General features: G+C 38.5%; 1 protein-coding gene across 3 annotated transcripts in view; it reads right to left on the bottom strand.

The window, feature by feature from the left end:
• SPOPL (speckle-type POZ protein-like) overlaps positions 1-9699 on the bottom strand; it is a 60568-nt gene extending 50869 nt beyond the window's left edge. For all 3 annotated transcript variants that reach the window (XM_009318940.1, XM_009318941.1, XM_009318942.1), the window contains exons 1-6: positions 9565-9699; positions 9269-9390; positions 8849-9000; positions 5679-5806; positions 994-1171; positions 844-899 (exon numbers count right to left, since the gene is read on the bottom strand). In XM_009318940.1, coding sequence (XP_009317215.1) covers positions 844-899; positions 994-1171; positions 5679-5806; positions 8849-9000; positions 9269-9390; positions 9565-9642 — 714 coding nt within the window. In that variant the 5' untranslated portion in view covers positions 9643-9699. The remainder of the gene's footprint in view (positions 1-843; positions 900-993; positions 1172-5678; positions 5807-8848; positions 9001-9268; positions 9391-9564) is intronic.
• Between the last annotated feature and the right edge of the window lie 14059 nt (positions 9700-23758).

The following is a 23758-nucleotide window of genomic DNA, read 5'->3' as shown; positions in this document are numbered from 1 at the left end:
AATAAAATGCTTCCAATATTCCAATTCTACCTGTGAACGTTTCCAGATTGGAGAAGTGCAGGGAAGAAAGATGCCGTGTTTGTGAAACTCAGTTGTACTACAGCACCATATTAATCTGATGTATTTGTCCCCACGAGTGGCACCATTGCAGCCTCCAAGACTAAGTGACCATCATCTATTACAAACCTTCAGTAAGCTTATCAGTTCCTTGCCTACAACCAACCCATTTTAGATATTCTTCTTTGTGAAAGACACAAACAACTCCTCGCTGTGGGAGATATCAAGTGCATAAAAGCAGAAGCAGCTCTCTGCACTGATTAAGTAACTATCCATCCAAAACACTTAAACAGGTCAAGTGCCAGCAGAAACTGAATGAAAAGGAGTGCTTCGCTGCCTCAGGGCTTAATTTGAGTCATAATTCACCTGTTGTTTCTTTGTGTCCTAGCTACCATATAAAATGTTTTAATATACTATAGCAAAACCTTAGTCAAGTCACTCGGCTTCTGTGAAGGTATAAACTGAAGCAAAAAGGGGCAGAGATTACTAGGTCAATTACATCAGTAGCTAAAGTTAAAAAAAAAAAAACTGATCTAGGGTATTTGAAAAGTATTTGAAAGAACAAATCCTCCAGAACCTCTCCACAGTCAGCCCTACCTGCTCTTTCTATGCAAAGAAACTCCCGCAGAATTCTCCGGGAAAGCGTTCAGGAGTAGTAGCTTCTCCACTCATGCAGCATCATGCAGTACTCATCTTCCTCAACTTGCAATACTTCAAGTTTTCTGCAACTTCTCCCTTTTTCACAAGGTGCACATATTTACGTGTGAAGTTGTCAGTAAGGCTTACCTTTTTGCTTTCCTCCATTTCATGTTCAAACATTGCATTAAAAACTGGAGATCGTGCTGTAGCGAGAAGAGTGAATATTAAATATAATCAGATTTTAAACTTTTAGCGATTTTAATTACAAAATAATAGCAATACAAAAATAGAAAGTACCTGCAAGGACAGATTTATGAGCTTTGAATTCTTGTCCTCCTACATAAAAACTGCAATCTGTAAATCTTGTTGTTTCCCAGAGATTCCCTAAATCTTCTGCTAGTCGACATTCAGGTACCTTCAAAGTGTTTGTATTAGACTGTCCTGATATATTTACTGAGTCTTGGACCACGCTTACCTAACAGAAAATCACAGCAAGACAACTCCTTCATAACTGAATGCCAATAATAATGAAATTACAGTACCTATTGCTAGAATTTCAGCAATTCCAAAGCAAAGCAAAAAACAGTGCTGTTTCTGGCATTAGGCCGGTACCGTAAACCAATGCTTTACAGTTTACTTTTAAGTAACATAAAACAAATAGGGCTTTACTTAGAGACTCTAATATCGTGTATTTATCCAACCAAAACAAAAAGAAAGAGCACAATACCACATGCCACCTGACAAATGCCAAAGTAAATAAGTCAAGGACAGATATAGTTCTTGGGAAACCAGTGGGATCAAAACAAAGTTAACACTACTTCAGAGATAAATTAACAGTTCAACACTCTTCACGCATTTAAGTAAAACATATACAATATAAAATTCTAAACAGATCATCAGGATCACAAGGTCACAGAAAAGTTTCATTAAGAATAATCCATAGAAATTTTGAATAGTATGACATTCCTAATTTTAATTACAGTAAGTTCATACTTAACCTGCAACGTGATAATGCAAACTAAGAGCAAGTAACATAGCTCCTTCATTGCTTCATTTTACTGTGCCCAGCTGAGGCAGGAATCACAAGTGATTGTCTTCCAAACAAGATTAAAAGCCATTATTTTAGAAATATAAGTCAATGCAATATAAGATGTAATAGTGAAATGCATGCTCACAGGATGTCATTTTTGTATGTTAAGAAAACTGTGAAATATGTGCATCTGAAGTGAATATATTGCCATTATTCCCCTTGTTTAAGTCTTCCACATAAGAAGTAAACAGGACAGTAGCATTCTTACTTGCTTTTTTCAAATATCTTTACATACTAAGCCCTTTTAATCAGTATGTTGGGAAACAGAAGAGCTCAGCAGGTTTTACTTCTGTTGCCTGAGAGCACACGCCTGAGAATAAAACCTTCGTGAAGAAGAAGAGAGTCATACTACAAGATCTTGATCATTGCATCTCCCAAATAGAGAAAATTAGGATTATATATTAAGAGAAAACGCTGATACTGTTAAGATCAGTGCTTTGTTTGATTTCCACAGGCACAGCATCTGGAATTAATCTGGCATAAAGCAAAAATAGCACAGCTAAGCTTCGCAGAAAGTCAGAGCACTGCAAACCAAACTCCAGATCAGAAGAGGAGGATGATCCAATTAAGACAGCAGCTTGGGGATTTGAATCATTGCCTAATTCCCTGTTTCATCCCATACCCCCTCGTGATTATAAGAAATTCCTTTATATTCTTCCACCTTTTAAAAGGAAAAAAAAAATACCCCAAAGCACTGCAAAATTCTGCTTTCACAGTAAGACTATACATTTATAACGTTGAAAGATCTATAGAGCTATTGCGTACTCTATTTCACAGTTTTCATACGCACAGAGTGATTTCAGGAGATATACATACACACAAACGGAGCTTAAGCTTAGCAAAGCTAGTCTTCTGTTGCCAAAGGAGAGTTCTGCTTCTCCAGAGACTTGACTCAAAGTTCATGATCCGAGTTGTCTGCACAGCCTCCTCTTGTTAGCTATAGACAGTGCCTAGGAAGGTCATCTACACGTTCTTTATATGTACTTAAACTGATCTCTGATGTTCCAAGCTTCTGCTATTTTAGAATGGTTTCTAATATATATTGATAGTTGTGCAACACAACAATTTGCTACGACCCATTCTTTCAAGATACAACCTGAGCAAAATTTTAATTCAACTCTCCTACATCTGAATGGCCTCGCATGTATTGTCTATAGGTTGCAACAACTTTTAAAGATCCTAAATACAAACACTCACGGGGGTCTGATATTCTATATCTCACTTGTCCAGATGGCGTGCTTAAAATCAAGTTCTTTCTCTTTTTTTTTTTTATTATTTATTTAAATCAAGCCGAAATCCAATCAAGTCAATCGCACATAACTATTGAAAACTCATCTTAGGCTAAAAGTGACTGTTTTATGATTGTCTCAACACCTGATACCAAATGCTTGCTTCAGGCACCTTAGAGTTGTGTTTATACAAGTCACTCGCACGAGTGAAGGTACTTCTTCACTAAACTGCAGGACGATGGGGAGATGCTAGAACAAATAGCGAACAACCTATCTCAAAGAGCAGTAGCAACCTAGCTGGGACTTCCAGGTGCTCTACAAGGCCTGACTTTACTTCTTAGGAAGCTACCCAACATGCAGCTTTTGCATGGCATGCATACTTTGGGGCACAGGTCCTGTTTGCATTGCATACCCTCATGTGTAAGGGTATATAAAAATGTATAAACTCGGACTTGTTCAAGTTCTGTGTGTGAGATGACAGTTAACATGGATAATGCGTATAATTTTCTTGGTTTTGAATCTGTGGTGATCTAATAGCAAAGATGACGTGAGTGATACCCTAGACTACTCTCTCAACCTAAACTAGGCAAGAGATCTGTGAAAGCACTCACTAGGAAAAACACCCCTAAAGAGAATTTACTATTCTATTAGCAAATGAAAATACTTGCAAGGCTTGAGTAATTTCGGATTATATGGAAAGTGAGAACTGCGTGAAACAGATCATTTGCTTAAAAAAAAATAAAATTATGAAGTTGTATTTAATCAATAGGTCACTTGCCAGTGCCAACACCAGACTTTGCGAAGTATTTTACTTAACAACCCTTCAGTTTCCAATCCAAGGACATATCCAGCTGATCATAAGAACGTTCGGCAACACAGAAGGAATACCAAATAATCCTTCTGCAACCCAACAGGGAGAAAAGAAGAGCCAACCAGCACAGTTGGTACTCAGTGACCTTTACTAAATACCTGCTATATCTGGTAAGTTTTATCAAGCCAAGTGCAATATAGTTTTAAGAAGCGGTAAGTCAGTCTTCCAACTAGGATACAAGTAGGAAGGCAAACACAGAAATTAGAACTTACAGTTAAGTTTTAAAAGGACAAAAACTTCAGGCTTGTCTACAGAAACAGGTCCTTCAAACACCACCTATTATTTCTAATGACAGCTGAAGAGCTAGAAGAACACATCCGAATAAACAAATCTTAAAAATATTTGGATTTCCAATTTTTTTTGGTTTAGCCTGAAAAAAACCCAGAAGTTACTTTAACATGCTCACCGTGCACAACTAAATGTTGTGCTTCCTTCAGCATTTATAATCAGGGTAGGTCAAACTCTTCACAAAAGCCACTCACATTAAAACATCAAGAAGTTTTGTAGGCAAACAGTTATATTTAAAGATTAGCATAAAAATTTAAATAACTATTTCTCTCTGGAAAATTCAGTATTTGTTCAATTTTTTTTTTAAACAAACTTTATCTCTAAAATTAGATAGTGACCTATTTCCAAAACAAAACACTATTTTTAAAAGCTGTTCATTTACATCAAAGTATCCATTACCAGGAAAACTTAAAATGAGAAAATACTCAAAAGTATCTTTACAGAACCATAAAACACTTGTTACATTTGCTTTTATCACCCAAATAATTGTATTCATAACAAATTTATCAGGCAGCTAATTTAACTTGTCTAAGTGAAAATAAGATGCACTATATTTGCAATATCTAGTCTCAGGGGCCACATTTCAATTATTCTTCCTACACAGCATAATGACACATAATTAAAATGTAATCTTGCCAAGACAATTTTACACATTTCCTGTAAATACACAGATCAAAGCAAACTTATTAGCAGTTAGAGCATCTATCATCCTCCTAAGCCACTAATCACTTTATGGCAGCAAAGATAACTGGCCAATGTATATTTAACATACACTGTACTTACATTGCAACTTTCCCCAGTTTCCATTTTTAACACTGAGTAAGCATTTTACTGGATTTTAATATGATAATTTAGGTTACCAACATAACTGATATTATAAAAGTGACCCATAATACACCATGAAGTTAATATCAAGAGCTGTGGTATAAATTTAATTCTCAGTATTAAGCAGTCCTTCTACAGGATACTTGCACTTGTTCAGAAAACAAAATGTAACGTTTAATTTACTTGAAAGACCTGTTCATTGGTTAAAGCCATCAATTATGACATCACAGGAATACAGATTCTGACAGTTTGATTTTTTTTAATAATGCATCCCAGCATGCAGACATTTCCTTTTGCTTATCCAGTGAAAAATAATCCTATAATCCCAAATACAACTTCTTTAAGTAAAAGTGACCTCAGTAAAGTACTACTTCTACAGACAGCACATTATCAGTCACCTTTTGCATAAATAATTCTATAGTCGATTCTAATGTTATCCTGGCAGGTTCATGAAGACCACCAACAGTTTACAAGTGCTCAATTCAGACTTATTCTACACTTCAGTGTACGTGTATCAAAAAAGAAAATACGATGCAGACAAAGCAAGTAAATGTGTACCTTATTTATAGTTTACAGAAATCAACTTTTATAGCGTATTACTGTTTAAATCAACATAAACCTCTATTTATTAGAGCAGAAAATATTTCATTTAAAAGCTTACCACTTAAACTATACCCACCTCACAAAACAATGTAAGCTTGTCATCTGGTAGAAGACCATTAGCTTCATCTAGTAAAAAATCTCTTCGGATAAATTTCTTAAAACCCCAGTCCTTGCCTTGCACAAATCGATACGCTCTTTGGCTTTCTGATAAAAACAGTTATGTACAAATAAGGCAAATTAAATAAAAGTATTAACAAACAATAACACCTACACCTTCTGTATTAAGGCTAAGTGTTAATCCAAAAATGAATCGATTTAACACATTTGGATTCTATGTGTCACATTTTTAGGAAACCCACAACTGATTAAAACTTTTTTTAATGTTGTAATAGTGTTATTTTATAAAACACTTGATAGAACTTTTTGCAGAACTTTTGATAGAACTTAGAGCAGAATTTGCAATTCAAACCATATCATCTCCCTAGATGTTATCTTAGGCACCATCCAGCAAGAGAGGAGTTTTCCAGTTAATATTTAAGAACGCCAATGCATCAAAACAGAAACTGTTCACAGGGAAGTACCATTACAATGAATTTGTCAACACAAATGCATTCTGACAACATTTCTGCAGTTGTCATAACAATCTGTTTTGACTTCTTCCTGAAATGAAAAAATCTTGCTTCACAGGCTGAAATTATTTTGAAATACAGTACAAGCATTAAAATCAAAACAGAAATAATAGCTTTCAAGTAACAAACTATTTCTTTGGTCATAAAAAGATATTATTTATATTTACCTTTTAGCCATAGCTATGAGAGGGTTTTTTTTTTTAATCCATCAGATTTGCTAATTATATAGATAGACAGCATTCTTCTACAACATCCAAAATAAAGACATCAGGAAAGTGACTTCTCTACACTACAGTTAACTTGGTAGCTTTTACTGTTATCAGCAAGAACCAGTGTTAACCCTCTGAAATTAAATGATCAGTAGCAATTTAAGTACACAAAACTACAAAAATAAAACCACATAAAAGTGTAAATGTATTTTTCTTCTTTCTAATCAAGTTAAAATGTTAGTTCATTACCTATTTTATACACAGCTTCATCACTTGAAGCAGCAGTCTATGCATGAATTATCAATTTACAAAGGACATCTACAGTCGGGCATCATTATACTGTATAAATGAAAACAGAGCATCTCCAGAAGCAGATGGTAAATGGCTGGAAAGTCCAAGAAATAAGATTTCTGTTGGTAATTTTCCAAAATTAAAAGATGTTTATAATTCCTGTAGTGCCAAATACAGGATAGCTACTACTGCAGAAACTGAAGACACAGCTACTGAGAGGGTTTTTGGGTTTCAGCACCTTGTGATTTTTAGCATTTAAAGTACCACTTGGCATACAATCTTCAGATTCTCAAAATCCTTCCATTCTACGTTGCGTGTCCCTCATTTAGGACAGCATTATGAAGAAAGCCCTCATACATTTCCTGGGAAATGAGCACAACTGAGTGCCTCTCTGAAGTGCCCGTAAACTCACGTACACAGCACGGGGAAGAAAGAGGAGGAATTAGAGGTCTGGGCACAGTTGCAGGGCTACGATCTCCTTGGCCTCAGAGACATGGTGGGATAGCTCACGCGACAGGAGTGCTGTAGCGGACAGGTACTGGCTCTTTAGGGAGGCTAGGCCAGGAAGGTGAGGCAAGGGAGCTGCCCTTCACATGAGAGGAATGCGTGGAGCTCTGCCTTGCGATGGATGATGAGCCAGCTGAGATTTTATGGGTCAGGATAACAGGGCAGGCCAATGTGAGCAATGTTGTGCTCAGTGTCTGCTACAAATTCACTGATCAGGAAGAAATAGGTGACCAGTGACTGGGGTCCTGGTGGACAACAAACGAACAAGAGCCAGCAATGAACCCTCAAGGCAAAAAAAGACCAGCAATATCTAGTTAAACACTAGAACTGGTTGCCCAGATAAGTTGTGGAGTCTCCATCCTTGGAGATACTCAAAGCATGACAGGTCCCAAGCAAACTGCTCTAGCTGACCCTGCTTTCAGCAGGGGGTTTGGTCTAGACAACCTCCAGAGGTCCCTTGCAACCTCAACAATTCTGTAATTCTATTACTATCTCAAAATATTTTTCGATGCACACACTGCAGTTTCATTTAATTACATACACCAATCCACTACTGGACCGGCAGACTGACTCAAGCCAAAAGCCATGATCCACCAAATGAACAAAGCTACACTTTTATACATGTAAGCTCCAGGACCAGGAGTCTTGCAGGGATTGAAGCAACCAACTCCATAGGAAGATGATAAATAGAGTGAAATATATACATTTACTTTCCTTCCAAAAAGTCCAACCGTTTAATTTTTAATTCTGAACTCAGTTTTGTGGATTTACTTTGAAGATTACAAGTGGGCCTAGTTACATAAGGAAAAAGTAGCATGAACTTTGAGTATGGGTACTGGAGAACTATAGATTTTTCCAAGAAATTCAGAACTTGCAACAACACACAGCCTACAAGATCTCTTAAGTCCTGGAGTAGGATGAGGGAAGAAAAGTAGACAGATTCTTCATATACAAGACTAGCAACAGCACAAACTCGGTGCAGACCAGCATTAAATTACACGTTTTCATCAGAATTCCAGCTTTCCCAAAAAGTGTTTCCAATGAAGGCTGTGCTTGTAAGTTTGAAACTAAGAGCCATGCATTTTTCATATCAAGAAGGCAATTAAATCAAATCACTAATTATTTCAAAGTCTTCTAAACCCTTGGGTACGTGGCTCATGTTTTTAAACTGATTACAGTGTAAATCAGATGAAGTAGACCAAAACGTTGTAAAGGAGTGTATAAAAAAAACAACCATGCATGCTTCTCCTAATTAACAATGGAAATCAAACACTTACTTCCACCGTAGCTAGAAACAAGCAAATACACCCCTACTAACAGGAAGCAAGAATAATCTGCTAGAAAAGCTGAGTGACAAGAATCTGGAGTGACAGCAGTTAGTAACGCGTAGTAATTTATACCGTTCAGGACAGAATTAACATAGCTTAGTGATCAGAAATGTGTGAAACATGAACAAGGTTTTTAATTAAATTTCTAAAAGGATATGAAAAAAGGTATTTACAGGTTTATCTCAATATTAAATTCTGTTCTTAACTGAAAAAAAATTACAACTCTGATTTTCTTTGGGATGTTCTTACAAATCCACATGCAATACATTAAGATTCCCTTACCCATTGCTTTTGTTTCTTCTCTTTTAGCATTCAGCAGGGAAAATTTGAATTTTGCTCTGACTTCACTTTTTGGACAACTGACTAAAAGCAAATATAATGACAGGTAGTCTTTGCTTTCATCGTCTAATCCCTTTGGATTCACTCTCAGGCACCTGAAAGAAATGCAGAAATTGTACATTTTTAAATCATACCCAGAATAAATTCAGAAATATTTTTATAAGATACGATGATATATGCTACCGAAACAAGTGTTTCCCTTATGAATGTTGAAATTTTGAAATTAGAACCAATCCGTACCTATAGTAAAACTTCAAGAAATGTACGACTTTTAATATTTATTTGCACTTTAACTTTGCAACTTTTGCAAGTAGAAAAAACCCAAACAAAAAACCAAAGCAGTTGCTAGAATAAAGACCTTACCACTTCATTTTGTCATTTGGCCCTGATGAAAAGGTAGAACTCTTTAAAACTTCACCCATTTCTTCTCGGCAAAAACTGAAGTTATTAATGGTCCACATGTAGGAAAATTTTACTACTTTAACCTGAACAAAAGATGTAGGAAATGTCAATAACATACAATTACGTATCAAGCATTAACTATGAGAACTAGTTAGACTGTCAGCACAACTCAGTATTTCTAATTTTGGTTTTGTTTGGTCTTCTTTTTTTTAAAATTACAACTAGAAAATAAAGCCATTGGAATTTATATAGATTACCTGTGTGTAACACCAGCTTTCAGCCACAGGTCCACTGGACATCTCCCCAGGAGGAGGTGGGGTGGGAACCCTTGACATTGCCACTTATTGCAGGTTTATAGTATCAAGATAGCAATCCAAACTTCAGTAATTCTCCTAAAAAAAGTAATTCATATATTTTGTTCACCCTTTTTAAGTGTGAAAAAAAAAATCCATATTACTGTGTTTACTAAACGATACACCTGAAATTAAACTTGAAAAGAGGACAATGGCTTTGGTATTTAGACAAGCTAGGTGTCACACCGTAATGACCACTTGTTCTCAAAATCTGCCGGCTGAATCCTCATGCAATACTTTATAAAAGCAAGTGCCTATGCATCATATAATAACACTAACAACATTATTTCAACATCACCTTTGCAAATTACCACCTTGATCACTCCAGTCATGTTATAACTTTCTTCAGGATCTTCTCCTTTGATTTGGAAAGTAGGGCCCTGTGAGCACTCAGTTGTTAGTACAAATGCGTTAGTTGTCCACACAGGCATAATTCAGTCCTGAAAGAGCACCTAGCCACCTGGCAGTAGAATAGGTTCAAACAATCCTGGGATTTCTCAAGGGAGGGTAAGAAACTAACCTTGCATTTAAAGTAGGATTTTCTTCACACATCTTTCATGGTTGCCTTGTGTCTTTAATACCAACAGATTCGACTAAAGAACTATAATCACCACAACCATAAGCTCGTTCCCTATCGAAGCACAAAGATGGAAAACAGTTTAAGTCAACTCACCAACTCTGAAGAACTTTCTAATAGCAAATAAAGCAATTTTGTTATGGATTATCACCTAACAGAGCACTGCAATTTCTCCTGCCCATCAGAAATTGAGTCACATGCCCAGATTCGCCATATCTAGCTAAAGACACATAATTGTGTCCAGAGAAGGGCAACGAGGCTGGTGAGGGGTCTGGAGAACAAGTCTTATGAGGAGCGGCTGAGGGAACTGGGGTTGTTTAGCCTGGAGAAAAGGAGGCTGAGGGGAGACCTCATCGCTCTCTGCAACTACCTGAAAGGAGGTTGTAGCGAGGTGGGTGTCGGTCTCTTCTCCCAAGTAACTGGCGAAAGGACGAGAGGAAATGGCCTCAAGTTGCGCCAGGGGAGTTTTAGATTGGATGTGAGGAAAAATGTCTTTACTGAAAGAGTGGTTAAACATTGGAACAGGCTGCCCAGGGAAGTGGTTGAGTCACCATCCCTGGAGGTATTTAAAAGACGGGTAGATGAGGCGCTTAGGGACATGGTTTAGTGGGCATGGTGGTGTTGGGTTGACGGTTGGACTCGATCTTGGAGGTCTCTTCCAACCTTAATGATTCTATGATTCTATGAATTAGTCAGCCTACTTGCACTAGCCTTTGTACATAGCTAATGAAAGAAGGCGGGCCTGACAGAGGGTAGCTCTGGGTTACTGGGCTGACTCTCATTTAAGTAGGGTTTGCTATCATCTTGAGACAGGTTCCTGCCAGAAGCACAGCTTCTCACTTAAGCAGCTCCATTAAGTCGCTAAAAGGAAATGAAATGAACCCTGATCAAACCAGATGAAAGTCACAACTACACAACACAACTTCTGCCACACTACATTTTCTCTCTCAGTACAGAAAGCTTCTTTAAACATATCCTGCTATCACTAAAGCAACATCAGAAGCCTACAATCTTCCTGCGAGGTTTGAGTGCTTCACCTTATAGGTCTTTTTACCTGTGACAGAACAGCATTAATTGTCTTACTGAAAAGACGCGATTGCACACCACTAATCATGTTGTAACTCTTCCTCCGGGGAGGGGCAACACACTGAGAAACAAGTTTTATGCAAACATTGGTAAGAAGACACTGCAAGACCACACACAATTCAGTCACGATGTGAACCAGTTTATTATTCCTAGGGGAAGAGGAATTCTCTGCGAATCGCTATGATCCTCAGCGGATTCTTTCCCTCCTGCCTTTCTGGCACCTCTTCTCACTCACTTGCGGTATCAATGCAACTCACTTGCCCTTCCACATTAAAGCCTGCTGACACGGGAATCGCTCTGAATCACGAACATATAAAACCTTGAAAACAAAACTAATTCTCAGTTTTTATCAGATAAGGAAGCAGAGGCTATATAATCAGATCCCTTAACAGATCTCTACTAAGATCTACTACGACAAGATAAAAAAATATCATTGAATAGCTCTCCTGCAAGATATGGACCATTGAGACATTCAAGCGTAATCACAAACAAAATTCAGCTGCCTCTCATAATTGACTTTTCTTTCCAAATAAAATTTGTATTTATTTATGGCAATCTTCAGTACTTCTTTAGTACTTTCCATAAATGAAGACTAGTGACAAACAGCCATCCTAAATTTAAGATAATGGAACTTGTTTGCCCCATATTTTTTTTAAGCAGAAATCACATGTATTGCAGAAGCTGTGTTTACCTAGATCTTGTTTACAGGTTTACAATTTGTTTTGATTCTCTGTACAGAGCCACCCAGCGTAAAATTCCTGGGAAGGACACATGTGAACATCCCTCTTCCGTGAAGCAAATTTTAGTACTGATATTACCATTATTTCTGGAAGCACATCCTATTCAATGGTAACAACTGAAGCTGTTACCCAAATACATGATGGATTTTATATAGAACCATATCCTGAAAGTGTTTGAACAGCTTACCTCAGCCTTATTGAACTTGTTTGCTCTTCTTCAATTCCGCAAAGCTAAAAACAAGAAGAAATACAGCCCATTCCTGACTTTGTCATTTGCATGAGATGCACAGGACTGTCTCATCTCTGATCTGTTCCTCAATTCTTTCAGTCCATTAGACCAGTCAGCTCCTAGTAACCACGAAGGAGCAGCACGTCTGAGACAAGTTTGCTCCAAAGGGGTCTCTAAATCTAAAAAGGCTGAAAATAACTGCTGTATAGTATACTCTTTAGAAAGTGTCCAGTGACCTTATGCCAGCTACCAGTAGTTATCTGCCCCCTCCTGCCTCACAGCTAAATCAGCTTGATTCACTGAGAATTTAACTCTAAGCAAAGGTGGTTATTTTCAATTATTTTCAGGTTGGTCTGCTGCCTTGCCTCTGTACCTGTTCTACCCAGGGCATTTGTACTTCAGAGGCTGCTTCCACCTGCTGTGTGGTGTTTATTATTTATTTCAGGTTCTGACAGAAGCCATGATTTTACACAAGTACACTTTTCAGATCCTTCTGAATAGCTTCAGCTTTTTGTAAAGTTTCTCATTACAGCATTAGGACCAGACAACTGATTTTCCTGAGCTCCTGATACATTTTTGAGGAACAGATTTGTATCTCACTTTTTTTGGCATCCATTTATTAAGCCAATCACATTTTTGGATTGAGAAAACTGGGAGAACTTTAAATAGTTTGATATCGTACTGGGAGCCTGCATTGAGAAGCAGTCTTTTTTATTTTTTAATATGCTTGGATGCATGATTTTAAAAAAATTAAAACCAACCAACAGCAAACTGAACAATGGAGAATAAATAAACAGAGCATCAGATGCTCTGTTAAGACATACGGAAAGACTGCCAGAGAACAGCAGGGAAGCAGTTTAGCAGTACTGCTGATCTGCCCTTCACTTTACTTAAACCATTAATCAGGATTTGGGTGCGGGCATGGGGATATTTACCAAAACTACAAGGTGAAAGAACACAAGCTTCAAAGATGTTACCGTGACATGTAGAGGTGTTTGGGGAAGGAAGGATTTTTTCAGTCCTCAGGCTGACACCCAGACCAACTGGGCCACCATGTGCCTTACCCGCTTCGTGGGGCCACTGATGGTTACCAGGGCAAAGTGGACCTCGCATGGGCAGACTGAAGGTGAGAAGAAAGATGCACCTACACTCTTACCCTTTGTTCTATGTACTGTACTCTGCTTGGGGAGAAGACTAAACGCTACTTTGAAGAAAGTGTTTATGAATCATTGATTAGCCACTGTCATCAGCACCAACAAAAAGGTTTTTCAAGTACCAAACCCTCATCACAGCCTATTAGATCAAACGGTTGGGAACAGACAGAGCTGCAGTTCACAAAACCAGCTGGAGAATGACTGGGCGGAATTAAATCAATGAAGTGCAGGAAGACAGGCCTGTTATCTGCAAGACGAAACAACTTAGAGGTACAATTTTCATGCTAGAACCTGCATTTATTCCTCTGCAGGCTATCATAAACAAAGCACCAGAGGTGACAGGACATTATCAGGTAATACCTCCAAGAGTTTTCAGACAATGCCATGCCTGTCTGGACACGGCTTAACAAACCAGTCAGTGTGGCCATTTTGCCAGGCAGAAGTCTCTGACCATCAGATGGATGAGGGCAAAAGAAGTTTCTGGCTTCCAAAATGGAAATTAGAGATGTATTTTTAAAGTGTGTCAAGTACCTTTGTTGTTTGTTTGGGTTTTTTAACAAAGTGATAAATCCATACTGAATGGAATGCAGCAGTCGGTGAGGATTCTACACTGAGAGTTTGCTTTCATTGTCTGTCTTCAAAAGAGGAAAGAAAAGCTCAAAGGTATTTTACTTAACCTGTACTCCCAGACCCCAAACACGATGGGCTTATCACTTCTACTGGTCTCTTAAGGTAGGTTTCACCTACTAATCGCTCTGCCAAATAGACCAGTCTCTGTTAAATCAGGATCTTCACGGAGCTGAGTACTACTTCCAGAGCAGCAGTGGGAAGTAGGTAGAGATAACATGAAAAACAGTCATTTCTCAAAGCACATTTTATTTACAAATCGACTGAAGTACTTTCCTGTCCAAACAAATCCTTGTGTTACACTTCAAGCCATCTGAAGTTGATTATGTCTAATTAATTACCTGCACATAGAGTGTAAAGAAAGCATGGGCTACCCTCCATAAAACATATTTACACTAAATTTCATCAAAAGCTGTATCAGCTCTCTATTTTCCTAACTTTTAAGAGATCTTAAGATTCAAAGTTACTTCACATACCAGTATAACATGAATTTCATCAGACAAACATTATCTTGTTTCCCCTTCCCAGAAATCGAGTATTTGTCATCATTATTCTAAATAAAGTTACTTTTCAACCTCTTAGAGCTAGACAAGAACACATTCCCAGTCTCTTACATGTTGTGTTGGAATGATCTCAACAACTTTTTCACTGAAAAAATGTCTAGCTCATTAAAAAAGTACCACATGCATATAAACACACAAAGAGGGATTTTCTACTCCCCCAATAATAAACCCACAAAACACTTCATAAACCTATTTGAAGAATTGCCCTAGGTGTTTACATGATCTTTTGCCAGCTCTCATATCTAAGAGCAGAAGCTCAGCATAACAACTATATCCTAACAGTTCTTTCAGAGTAATAATAGCGTTAACAGGTGCATACAAGCAGGTGTGCCTGTTAACCAGTGAGCATAGCAATGTTTTATCTTTGTATTTCAATAAGGCACCACAGTCAACAACCTATTGGCAGGAACGGCTAGATAAACTGCCTTCTGCAGGGTATCCAACACACCCCAAAAATCAAATCCAGCCTGCCAGAACCTAACCCACAGATCAGTTCAAGCAAAGCAGTGACCCCGTCCTGCTCGCTCAAGAGTGAGAAGGAATGTGCTTTGTCAAACAGTTTTTTTTTTGCTGACCTCCTTCTCTCTGCTTCCCTTTCTTCCCAGGGCTTGAGCCCCCAGGATCAAAGCGTTTCCCTCCTGGGCTGTCCGTATTTTGGCACATCACAGGACTTCCAACATCTCATCACATGATGTAACTGAACACGAGTGAGTCTGGCACAGCGTGGGCTTATTCTTGAGTCCTGTCCAGAAACTGAGCGAGACAAAGCAACATTTAACAGCAATGTCACGGTGCACTTCCAAACCATGATGGCACAGTCTCCACAACGCCCCAGAAAGAGGCTATGGAGCCTGTCCTGCCTGAAACATCAAACATCCCTATCCAACAAGCTACTTCAAGCATTTAACAGATCATGTAGAAGTTAAGAGTAACTTACTGTCTAGGAGCGACCGACATTAATACCATTTAGCAGTCTAAGGAAAGCCTAATAAATGACTATACCAACAAATCGCACGTACTGCATATTCCATTTGAATGGTGACAGTCTTTCCCTGAACAGGGCTGAACATTTCACAAAATGCAAAGCTGTTAAAAATTGACTTCCCCCCCCCCCCCCCTTTGGAAATACTGATATTTCATCACTGGCTGAAAAAAAAAAAAGATCACCTTCTGAAGGTTAACTGGCAAATAACACCCTGTTCCTCCAACTTTTTCTACCTAGTAAATCCATAATTCAGAAACCAAATACAGTTTGTGTAATTGTACAGTCAAAACTTTGGGTTTTAAAAAATCTAAATAGGCCTTCCATTCAATAAAATCAGTTTCCAAAAACCCATTCAAAATAAACATGCTTTAGCTACAGAGATACTGATTTCTTTTCCTCTTATTAAACTATCACCACTGAATAAAGTATAATACAGTACTATATAAGTAACATATACGTTATACATAATACTATCTATCAGTATTTGTTATTCAAGAAATCAGTTTGGTTTTTTAAATTATTTTAAAATTATTAATTTTAAATTATTGAGGAGGCAAATTCTTGGGAAAAATATTGAATTAAGGTTCACTATCTTATCAGTTCTTGGGCGAGAGAGAACACATATGAAGCTAAAGATGGAGGAAACAAACAAACCAGATCAAAATGGTTAGGTCTGAAGTGAAAGACATTTTAAGGCCAAGATTAAGTTACTTTTGCACCCCCCCCATCCGAAGCAATGCCCCAGTTGACTTGTGTAGTTCTAGGTAGCATCAACTTACGAAGGCTGAACTGTTAAAGAGCCAAGACAGCCATGCCCCTTTCTCCTTGGTCACGGAAGGACTTCTGTAACAGCCATCCATCACCTGGGTCATGCTTATCCAGCAGCAGGAAAATCCTGTAGCTGATTAAACTGGCTTGAATGCTGCTCAAATCCACACAAGAGACATTATCTTTCCCACCAAATCTCAGAGACTTAAAAAAATATCCAGCTGAAGAGAGAAATTCACAGTTTTTTCTGTTTAAGAGTTTGTCTTGTAAGCCGATTATGCTTACAAAAATTCGTAAGACATTACTAGGAGAAAAAAATCTGAACTTTTTAAAAGATAGGACTGTTTCTTAATTAGCAGGATTTGCATCTCTTCACAATTGATCTTTCTGAAAGAATTGCTGCACATTTCCTATATAGCTAACTATTAAAATAAATTTTCTGCTGGATGATACACAACACAATAACAGACATGTGAAAGGTCTATTAAGCTTAGGCAGTTTTCCAATTTGTTCAATATCATCTGCTTCTCTGAAAACAGACTCAAGATACACCTAGAAAATTTAAATACAGTGTTTAGTATTTATTGAATTTAATCCCCATCTATCACTGCAACATTTGAGTGAACAGTACTACTAATACTTAAACAATTGCAGTCCTATATATCCATCCCACTAAGTTAGAAAACCTGTAAGTTGAGGATCTACTACATTTCACATTATTTGTAATACTTCTAACATACAAAATGTTTCCTTTTCAGGGCAAGCGGAAGGGAATAGCAGTTGGGCTACACACAGGAAAACCCTATGACACTGAAGTGAGAGGTCTGTAATAGTTAAAAGGAAGGTTTTGGGTTTGTTTTTTTTAACATAATATTAAAAAATGCTTATTTAAGTATATGTTTGCTTTGGAACCACACAATAGCAACCAAGTTTACACAAACCTAAACGAGCTTTGGGGCTTAAATCATAAGCTCTGGCTGCTCCTACGTGCTTCAAGCTTAAGATCTTACCCTTGCCATCCACCAGCTCCGCTGGAAGCTACCGCCCAGCCAGGAGAAACACACACTCCAGCACCCACACCACAAGCCAACTCATAACCCTCTCCGCAGTTCTCCAGTGAGAAAAAAATACTACTGGACCATGACAGCTGAGAAACTACGTATACATCCCCTGCCACCCCTGCTCCAGAGACAGTAAACTGCAGCAGAGATAGGGCAGGCAGCTGGGGTCAGAGACATCTTAAAATAGCTACAACTAAGACTCCAGAATTTAAAAGCACATCCTCGAGGTGGTTCCAGCAGGAAGGCAAAACCCAGCACGTGTGAAATGCCTGACTCTTCGGGAGGATGGTGGTGTAGCTGTAACTGATAACACTGAAGTCAGCAGCTCAAAACTAGCAAGATTATGCTATTGGTTTTAAAAACTGTAAAGCTGAGTACATGTAATTTTCAGGCTTTTCTCTGAATTTTCTTTCCTATCCTAAGCCTTTGAAAAATAAAGTTGAATTTTACCTCAGCTGAGAGAAAACCTAGTGCCCAGCAGAGCTTGAACTGTAACTGTCTAGTTTACATCATCCAAGCTTATTAATAAAAATCCCTCAGCATTAGCCTTGCATTATTGTTCTGTAATATAAGAAACCCATTGCGCTCCTTTATTAGATAACCTAGACCATTCCCTACAGGAGTCATCTATGCATTTCCCTGGAGAAGGAATGCAAGATTATTTCTTACAGCATATTTCAATTTCATTGCTCAGTCTAGTTTTATGGGACCCAAAAGATGGGTACTTCCACCACGACTCCTCCTGGGAAGCTATACTATTCAAATAATCTATTGCTATTGGGTTTTTTCCCTGGTATACAGCCAAAGCGATCTTTTCCCCTCCTTAGTTTCACTCCATTACTCTTACTCAAACAAATCACTGGCACATGAAAGTATATTAAATGAAGACATTTTTTCCCTAAATACTTCAATTACACACAATCAAGAGTTCACCAAATTGAAAATGCTAATCTTGACTTTTGTTTTTGCACGTGAAAGAAATATCCGTATTAACCAATGGAAAGTTGACTTCCATTGTAACAAAAAATATCTTTCTCCAGCAGATTCACAGTTAGTTTGGGGTGCTTTGTTTTCTTTCCCTTGTCTTTTTAAATTTGTAAGATTTGTGAAAAGCACTGGACTATACTCTCTGGAGACAGGTGCTTTCATTTGCTGCAGAGAAGCTGTACAGAGCAACAGCAGCATAATGCTCTCCTCATTAACCTCTGCAGATCGTTATCACCTGGAAAGTTCACACTACAACTGCTTTCAGCAGCTAAAAGGTCATGCTCACAGATGTTATCAGGAGAGGTTTTTGATCGTTCATTTGTTGCCTTATTACCTATCATAGCAAACAGTGGACAAATCTGCGCACACAGCTGCACCTTCATGGAAACGTTGAGCGGTACAGCTCATCTCAGGCCTGTTCTACGTGACTGGTTTGGTAAGAGGCAAAGAGTACTACACTTTGTGCAAAAAACAACTGACACTTCCACGCTGGGAAACAAAAACACCCACACATGACTTCCAAACCCCAAAACTCAATTCTGCCAGAGGACCAAACTGCACTTGATGCTAGTTCTCCCAAACAGACTTGAAACTGGACTAATTTCAATGGACTGGGTATTAAGTTTCATCCACGACAGTTGGTTAGGCAACATCCTAGGAAAGACAGGTAGGTCAGGAGGTAGAGCTGCACACTCACTCGCTTTGGTGAATATGAAGTAGGAGTCTCCAAAAGCATAGCTATGTGAAGACCTGGTGAAAGCCATCAAGACAAGCAAAACTTCACATCTCAGTCTTGGACTGCAACTAAACAGGTCCACACACACAGAGGTAAAAAAGAAAATCCTAAAAGCTAAGTCTAATAGAGACTGGTTTATAGAATCATAGAATCATTTAGGTCAGAAAAGATGTTTGAGATCATCAAATCCAACTTCTGAAGTTCAAAGACAAGTACACAATTTCTCCTGTTCTATTGTTTCAAAAACATCCAGATACTAGCTGTTTTCCTTATACTTTTGGATTTAAGAACAATACCAAAATAATCTGCTTAAGCTCCATTTTTCCACAACAGTGATTCAAACCTTTGCAGCTTCCTACAACTTTTCCCACTTTCAGCATGGTCTTACTTGCTCAAGACAGAAGAAAATTTTTGAAGTACCTCTTAGCTCTCTAGACAGACAAGTAGAGCAAACTCAGCAGCCATAAGCTGTTAGAATTATGCATTAGAAAGAGTAAGTCCAGAGACCAAAAGTAGTATGCACATTTTTTCCTCATAAGGGTTATTTCTTTAAAATTAGTTTGAGCGTTAAAAGATTTCTGTAGCTTTCAATTTCCGTGGACCCATTCGACGCCTCACAAGAAGAGACTACTCGGCAATAACCACTTCTTGCTTTGCAACACCAAGCCCTGCTGTTTCGCCAGCAGCTGAGACTGCTGAACTCACTACTCCGATTTGCAATCTCAGACCGCTTCCCCGGGGTGAGAGGGAAAGGGAGCAGGGGATGGTGCAGTTTACTCCACATCAGGCTCCTCTGCTACAGGTCTTTCTCCAAAAGGCTAACATGTCACCTGCTCACTTGACAAAACCCGTGCAAAATCTTTGAGGGTTAAATTGAGGCCTAAGACAATATTCAAAACTATAGGAGAAATGCTGTCCTGCAAAAAGCACTAGCTACCAAGGTGTGAATGCGTAAAGTCTTACTCACACCTTGTTGAACAGGATGTTTGCTCACTTTCCCCCCCTACCCCCCAGCAGAGTCTCCATATGCCATCAGTTTGTTCCTCTACAGGTAGATTATTTTACTAAAATTTAAAAACAGCAGCAAGGTAAACACAATGCTACAGGCTGGCGTAGGGCTATTGGGGTGGCCCGGCTAATCCAGGCACAGTTAAGCAGATTTCAGCTTGACAAAAGCAACAGGGTTGATAAAAGGCAGTAAGTTCTATCAGACCAAACTCTCCTTTCATAAGCTGCTTCAGCTGCCTTCCAGGGGCTCTTGCCAGCAACATACCCCACAAACCACTACGCCGTGAACTACTATGCAACCAGCTGCCTCATTACCAGAAGCGGTGCCTCCAGAAAGCGTGTTGCATGGGCTGCAGGCCGCCCAGGCAACCGCCCACCGACATCTACGCTTGAATAAGCCAAATATCCCTCCTTGCTTTGCTGATGCCCTAGCACAGTTGGGCTTGAGAAGTCCTCCACTGTCTATGGCAAGTAAATAGATTTGATTTCATCTTCGGTGCTGTCAAATATGGCAGACCAAAAGTGGATGCACGCCTGCTGCTTTTTGCCTCTGTCCACGTGAGATGTAACCCCGCTGTGAATCATCCTGATGAGGTCGCCTCGTTAAACGCAGCACAGTGCAATGCCTGTGGTGCAGCCGCAGAAAATTGTTTTCATGAAAAAGAAAAACAAACAGAAGGAAAAAAATGCAATTTAATATCAGGAAATCAAGAAGTCAGCTAACACCAAGTGACAAGCCCATCTTTAAAAGTGACGCTGAAAACCTCTGTGAAGGCTTAGACACTATAATTTATTAGTAACCTGGACTAACATTTGATGATGCTACTGCCATATATTTTTCCTCTCACCACTCAGGGAGCGGAGTCTCACAACCGTTGGAGGGGACAGCACATTTCCAAACACAACTGGTATTTAAATTACTAAAAGTGATGCTTGGCCTGTAAAACAATATTCAAAACTACTGACTACAGAATAAAGGTTGATTTTGCTTGATAATCTTATTAATATAGCTAATCATAGCATCTAACTCTGGATACAAAGTTTACCATGTACAAATTTTGAGCAGGCTACTACCTATGTAAGCTTTTCTTCCACCTCTACTCATATCATGCTTTCTCCCCCATCCCCCTCCTTTTTTTTTTAAGAGAACAGCCACACTTTAGAACATTATTGATAAGGCACCTTTTGCCATAAGCAAGACAGGAACTCCCCTAATCAGAAGTCTCTCATGGGATATAATAGTAGTAATTCAAGTGTTCCAGATGTATTTACTGTATTTTTTTTCCTCAGATCAACCACCTGCCCAGTGTATTTTGCAAAACTTGCAAAAGTGTATTTATGCAAACTTCTTCAGCATAAGAAGTTTCAGTTTCTTATAAACTATATCACCCACTGCAACACAACTATTCTTCTGCTGCCATTTTTAATTTAAAAAGTTTGTTTGCTATACGCACATAAGTAACAAGCAAAATCTACCTTGAGGTATTCTGCAGGGAGATAAAAAAAAACATCAAAACTAGATTTCATGCATTCTATTCCTCCGAAACCACCATATGCCAGACGCAGTACCAGACCTAAGAGTAAGATCGCACCAACTTCGACAGTCAGTACAGCAATTATATTAACCTACAATTACACAAAGAAGCTAGAGATTTCAGACAATTTGGTTTCTAGTATAAGATTTCCAAAACTGAAATAGTATGACTCAAGTCTTTAAATGAGTTCATACGGAGTGTACGCAGAACTTTCCGAATGCGTGAAAACACACCTAAAAATAGGTACAAACCCAAATGTATGCAAATAATTGCTGCAATTAACTTCATACACACCACAGACAGAACACATTAGTTGAAATGACTGCATTTTGTCCTTTGTTACATGGACAGTTACTCAAGTTGATACGGAAATATCAGTGTGACCACCAGTACCTACGATGTTCATAAAAAGGAGTTAAAGTTTGATATTATCATTATATGTTGCTCCATCCCAGAAGCTGAAGCAAACTATATTAAGCACTTGCTATCTAAATTTGTTACAAAACAGTTCTGATTTTATCTTCAAGAGTTTTGATTACAAACGAACAAGTGACTGAAATTAAACTCAGTTAACAGGGAATCCATCTGTTTCAAAATTTAAGAAAAATTGCCACCAAAGAGTGCTGTTTTATTGCTGAGGTAACGTCTACAGATTAAGTAATTCAGAGCCCTAACGTGTTAAATGCTGCAGACAGTAAACGAGTGCCTCCTCTAAAGAATTTTAAGGATTATTAGCTAACTAATCTGAATCATTAGATTAATACATTAAGCACTCAAAGCAACAAATGACTTGTATTCAGATTTTATTTCAACTTAAACCAGTGATTTTTTTACTTAAACTCCGTATATTGAAAACAGCTGTCCTTCACAGGCTACAGGCCATGCTGATGGAGAAAACAGATCCATCCATTAGAAACTGAATATGAATAAAGAAAGCCAGGAAAATTAAAACTTTTGGGACAAGTCGTTTTCCAAAGAAAAAGTCAACATGGTACAAAGAACTAGAAAGTATGACACCAGAGGAGAAAGTTATACCAGCTGTTCCTCAGGCCAGAATGAGTTCTGCACCTACATGTAATTTCAGTTGTTCAGGAAGCCACAGCCGATGCAACTAACCCCAAACCCTTTTGGAGACACCCAAGTCTGTCTAATTTTCCAAACATTTAATACACAAGAAAACTTCATGTGAAAGAAATCAAGTGCAAGTCATCGCTCCCCCCCATTCCTTTCATCTCCATTCGTAACCCTACTTATGAATTGATTTTGCAAGTGACTTGACCAACTGGTAAGTGAGCTCTTGGGAGGGGATAAACATTAAAGGAACAATTGGGAAGGAGGCCGAGAGAAAGCCTGGCTCCCAAGTTTCACCCAGTGATCCTCTCCACTGCACAACAGAGACAGGTACCACAACAAGAGGTTCCCACCCCATGAACTTTGGAAGTTTCCCAACTGCTGGAGACATTTACTCCATGAGCAGCAGCACTGCCTACGCCAAGAGCTACTCTGTTGCATTCTCCCTGGCACACAATTGCTTTGTCTTTCTATAAAGCAGCCAGTTAAATTACAGGTCAAATGATAATTCACCTTTGAACTACTTAAGAAGTCAAGTCGCAATATAGTGCAAAGAGCAAATGTCACACGAACAAAGGCGGATGGAACTGTCACAGACGGTTCACTACTGAATTGACAAAGCACCACTAATTAAAGGCTAAGCAGCTGTCTATTCCAAAGCAATCCTACTGCAAGAGTACAATCAAACTAGAGCTTCAAATAATGCTTATCAGCTAAGTGAGCCGAGATCCAAAGTTGGGTTTGAGACAATCGTTTTAAATTGAACATTCACAGACACACAAGAAGTAAATTACTACCTTGCAAGCGCTCACAAAACCCACCAGCCTCATTCCATACATTTAGCAATGAAATCAAGGGAGAGCACACTAGACATTTCTAATGTTTAAAAAAAAGTTACAAGTACGTACAGCAGCCTCTTTTGTAGAGGTGAGAAGTCAACACAGAAGTTCTTCTCTCCATTCACCTAGCAT

This window comes from Pygoscelis adeliae, unplaced genomic scaffold, assembly GCF_000699105.1.
Source record: "Pygoscelis adeliae isolate BGI_AS28 unplaced genomic scaffold, ASM69910v1 Scaffold222, whole genome shotgun sequence".
Taxonomy (NCBI): Eukaryota; Metazoa; Chordata; class Aves; order Sphenisciformes; family Spheniscidae; genus Pygoscelis; species Pygoscelis adeliae.
This window is presented reverse-complemented; position numbering and strand designations above follow the sequence as displayed.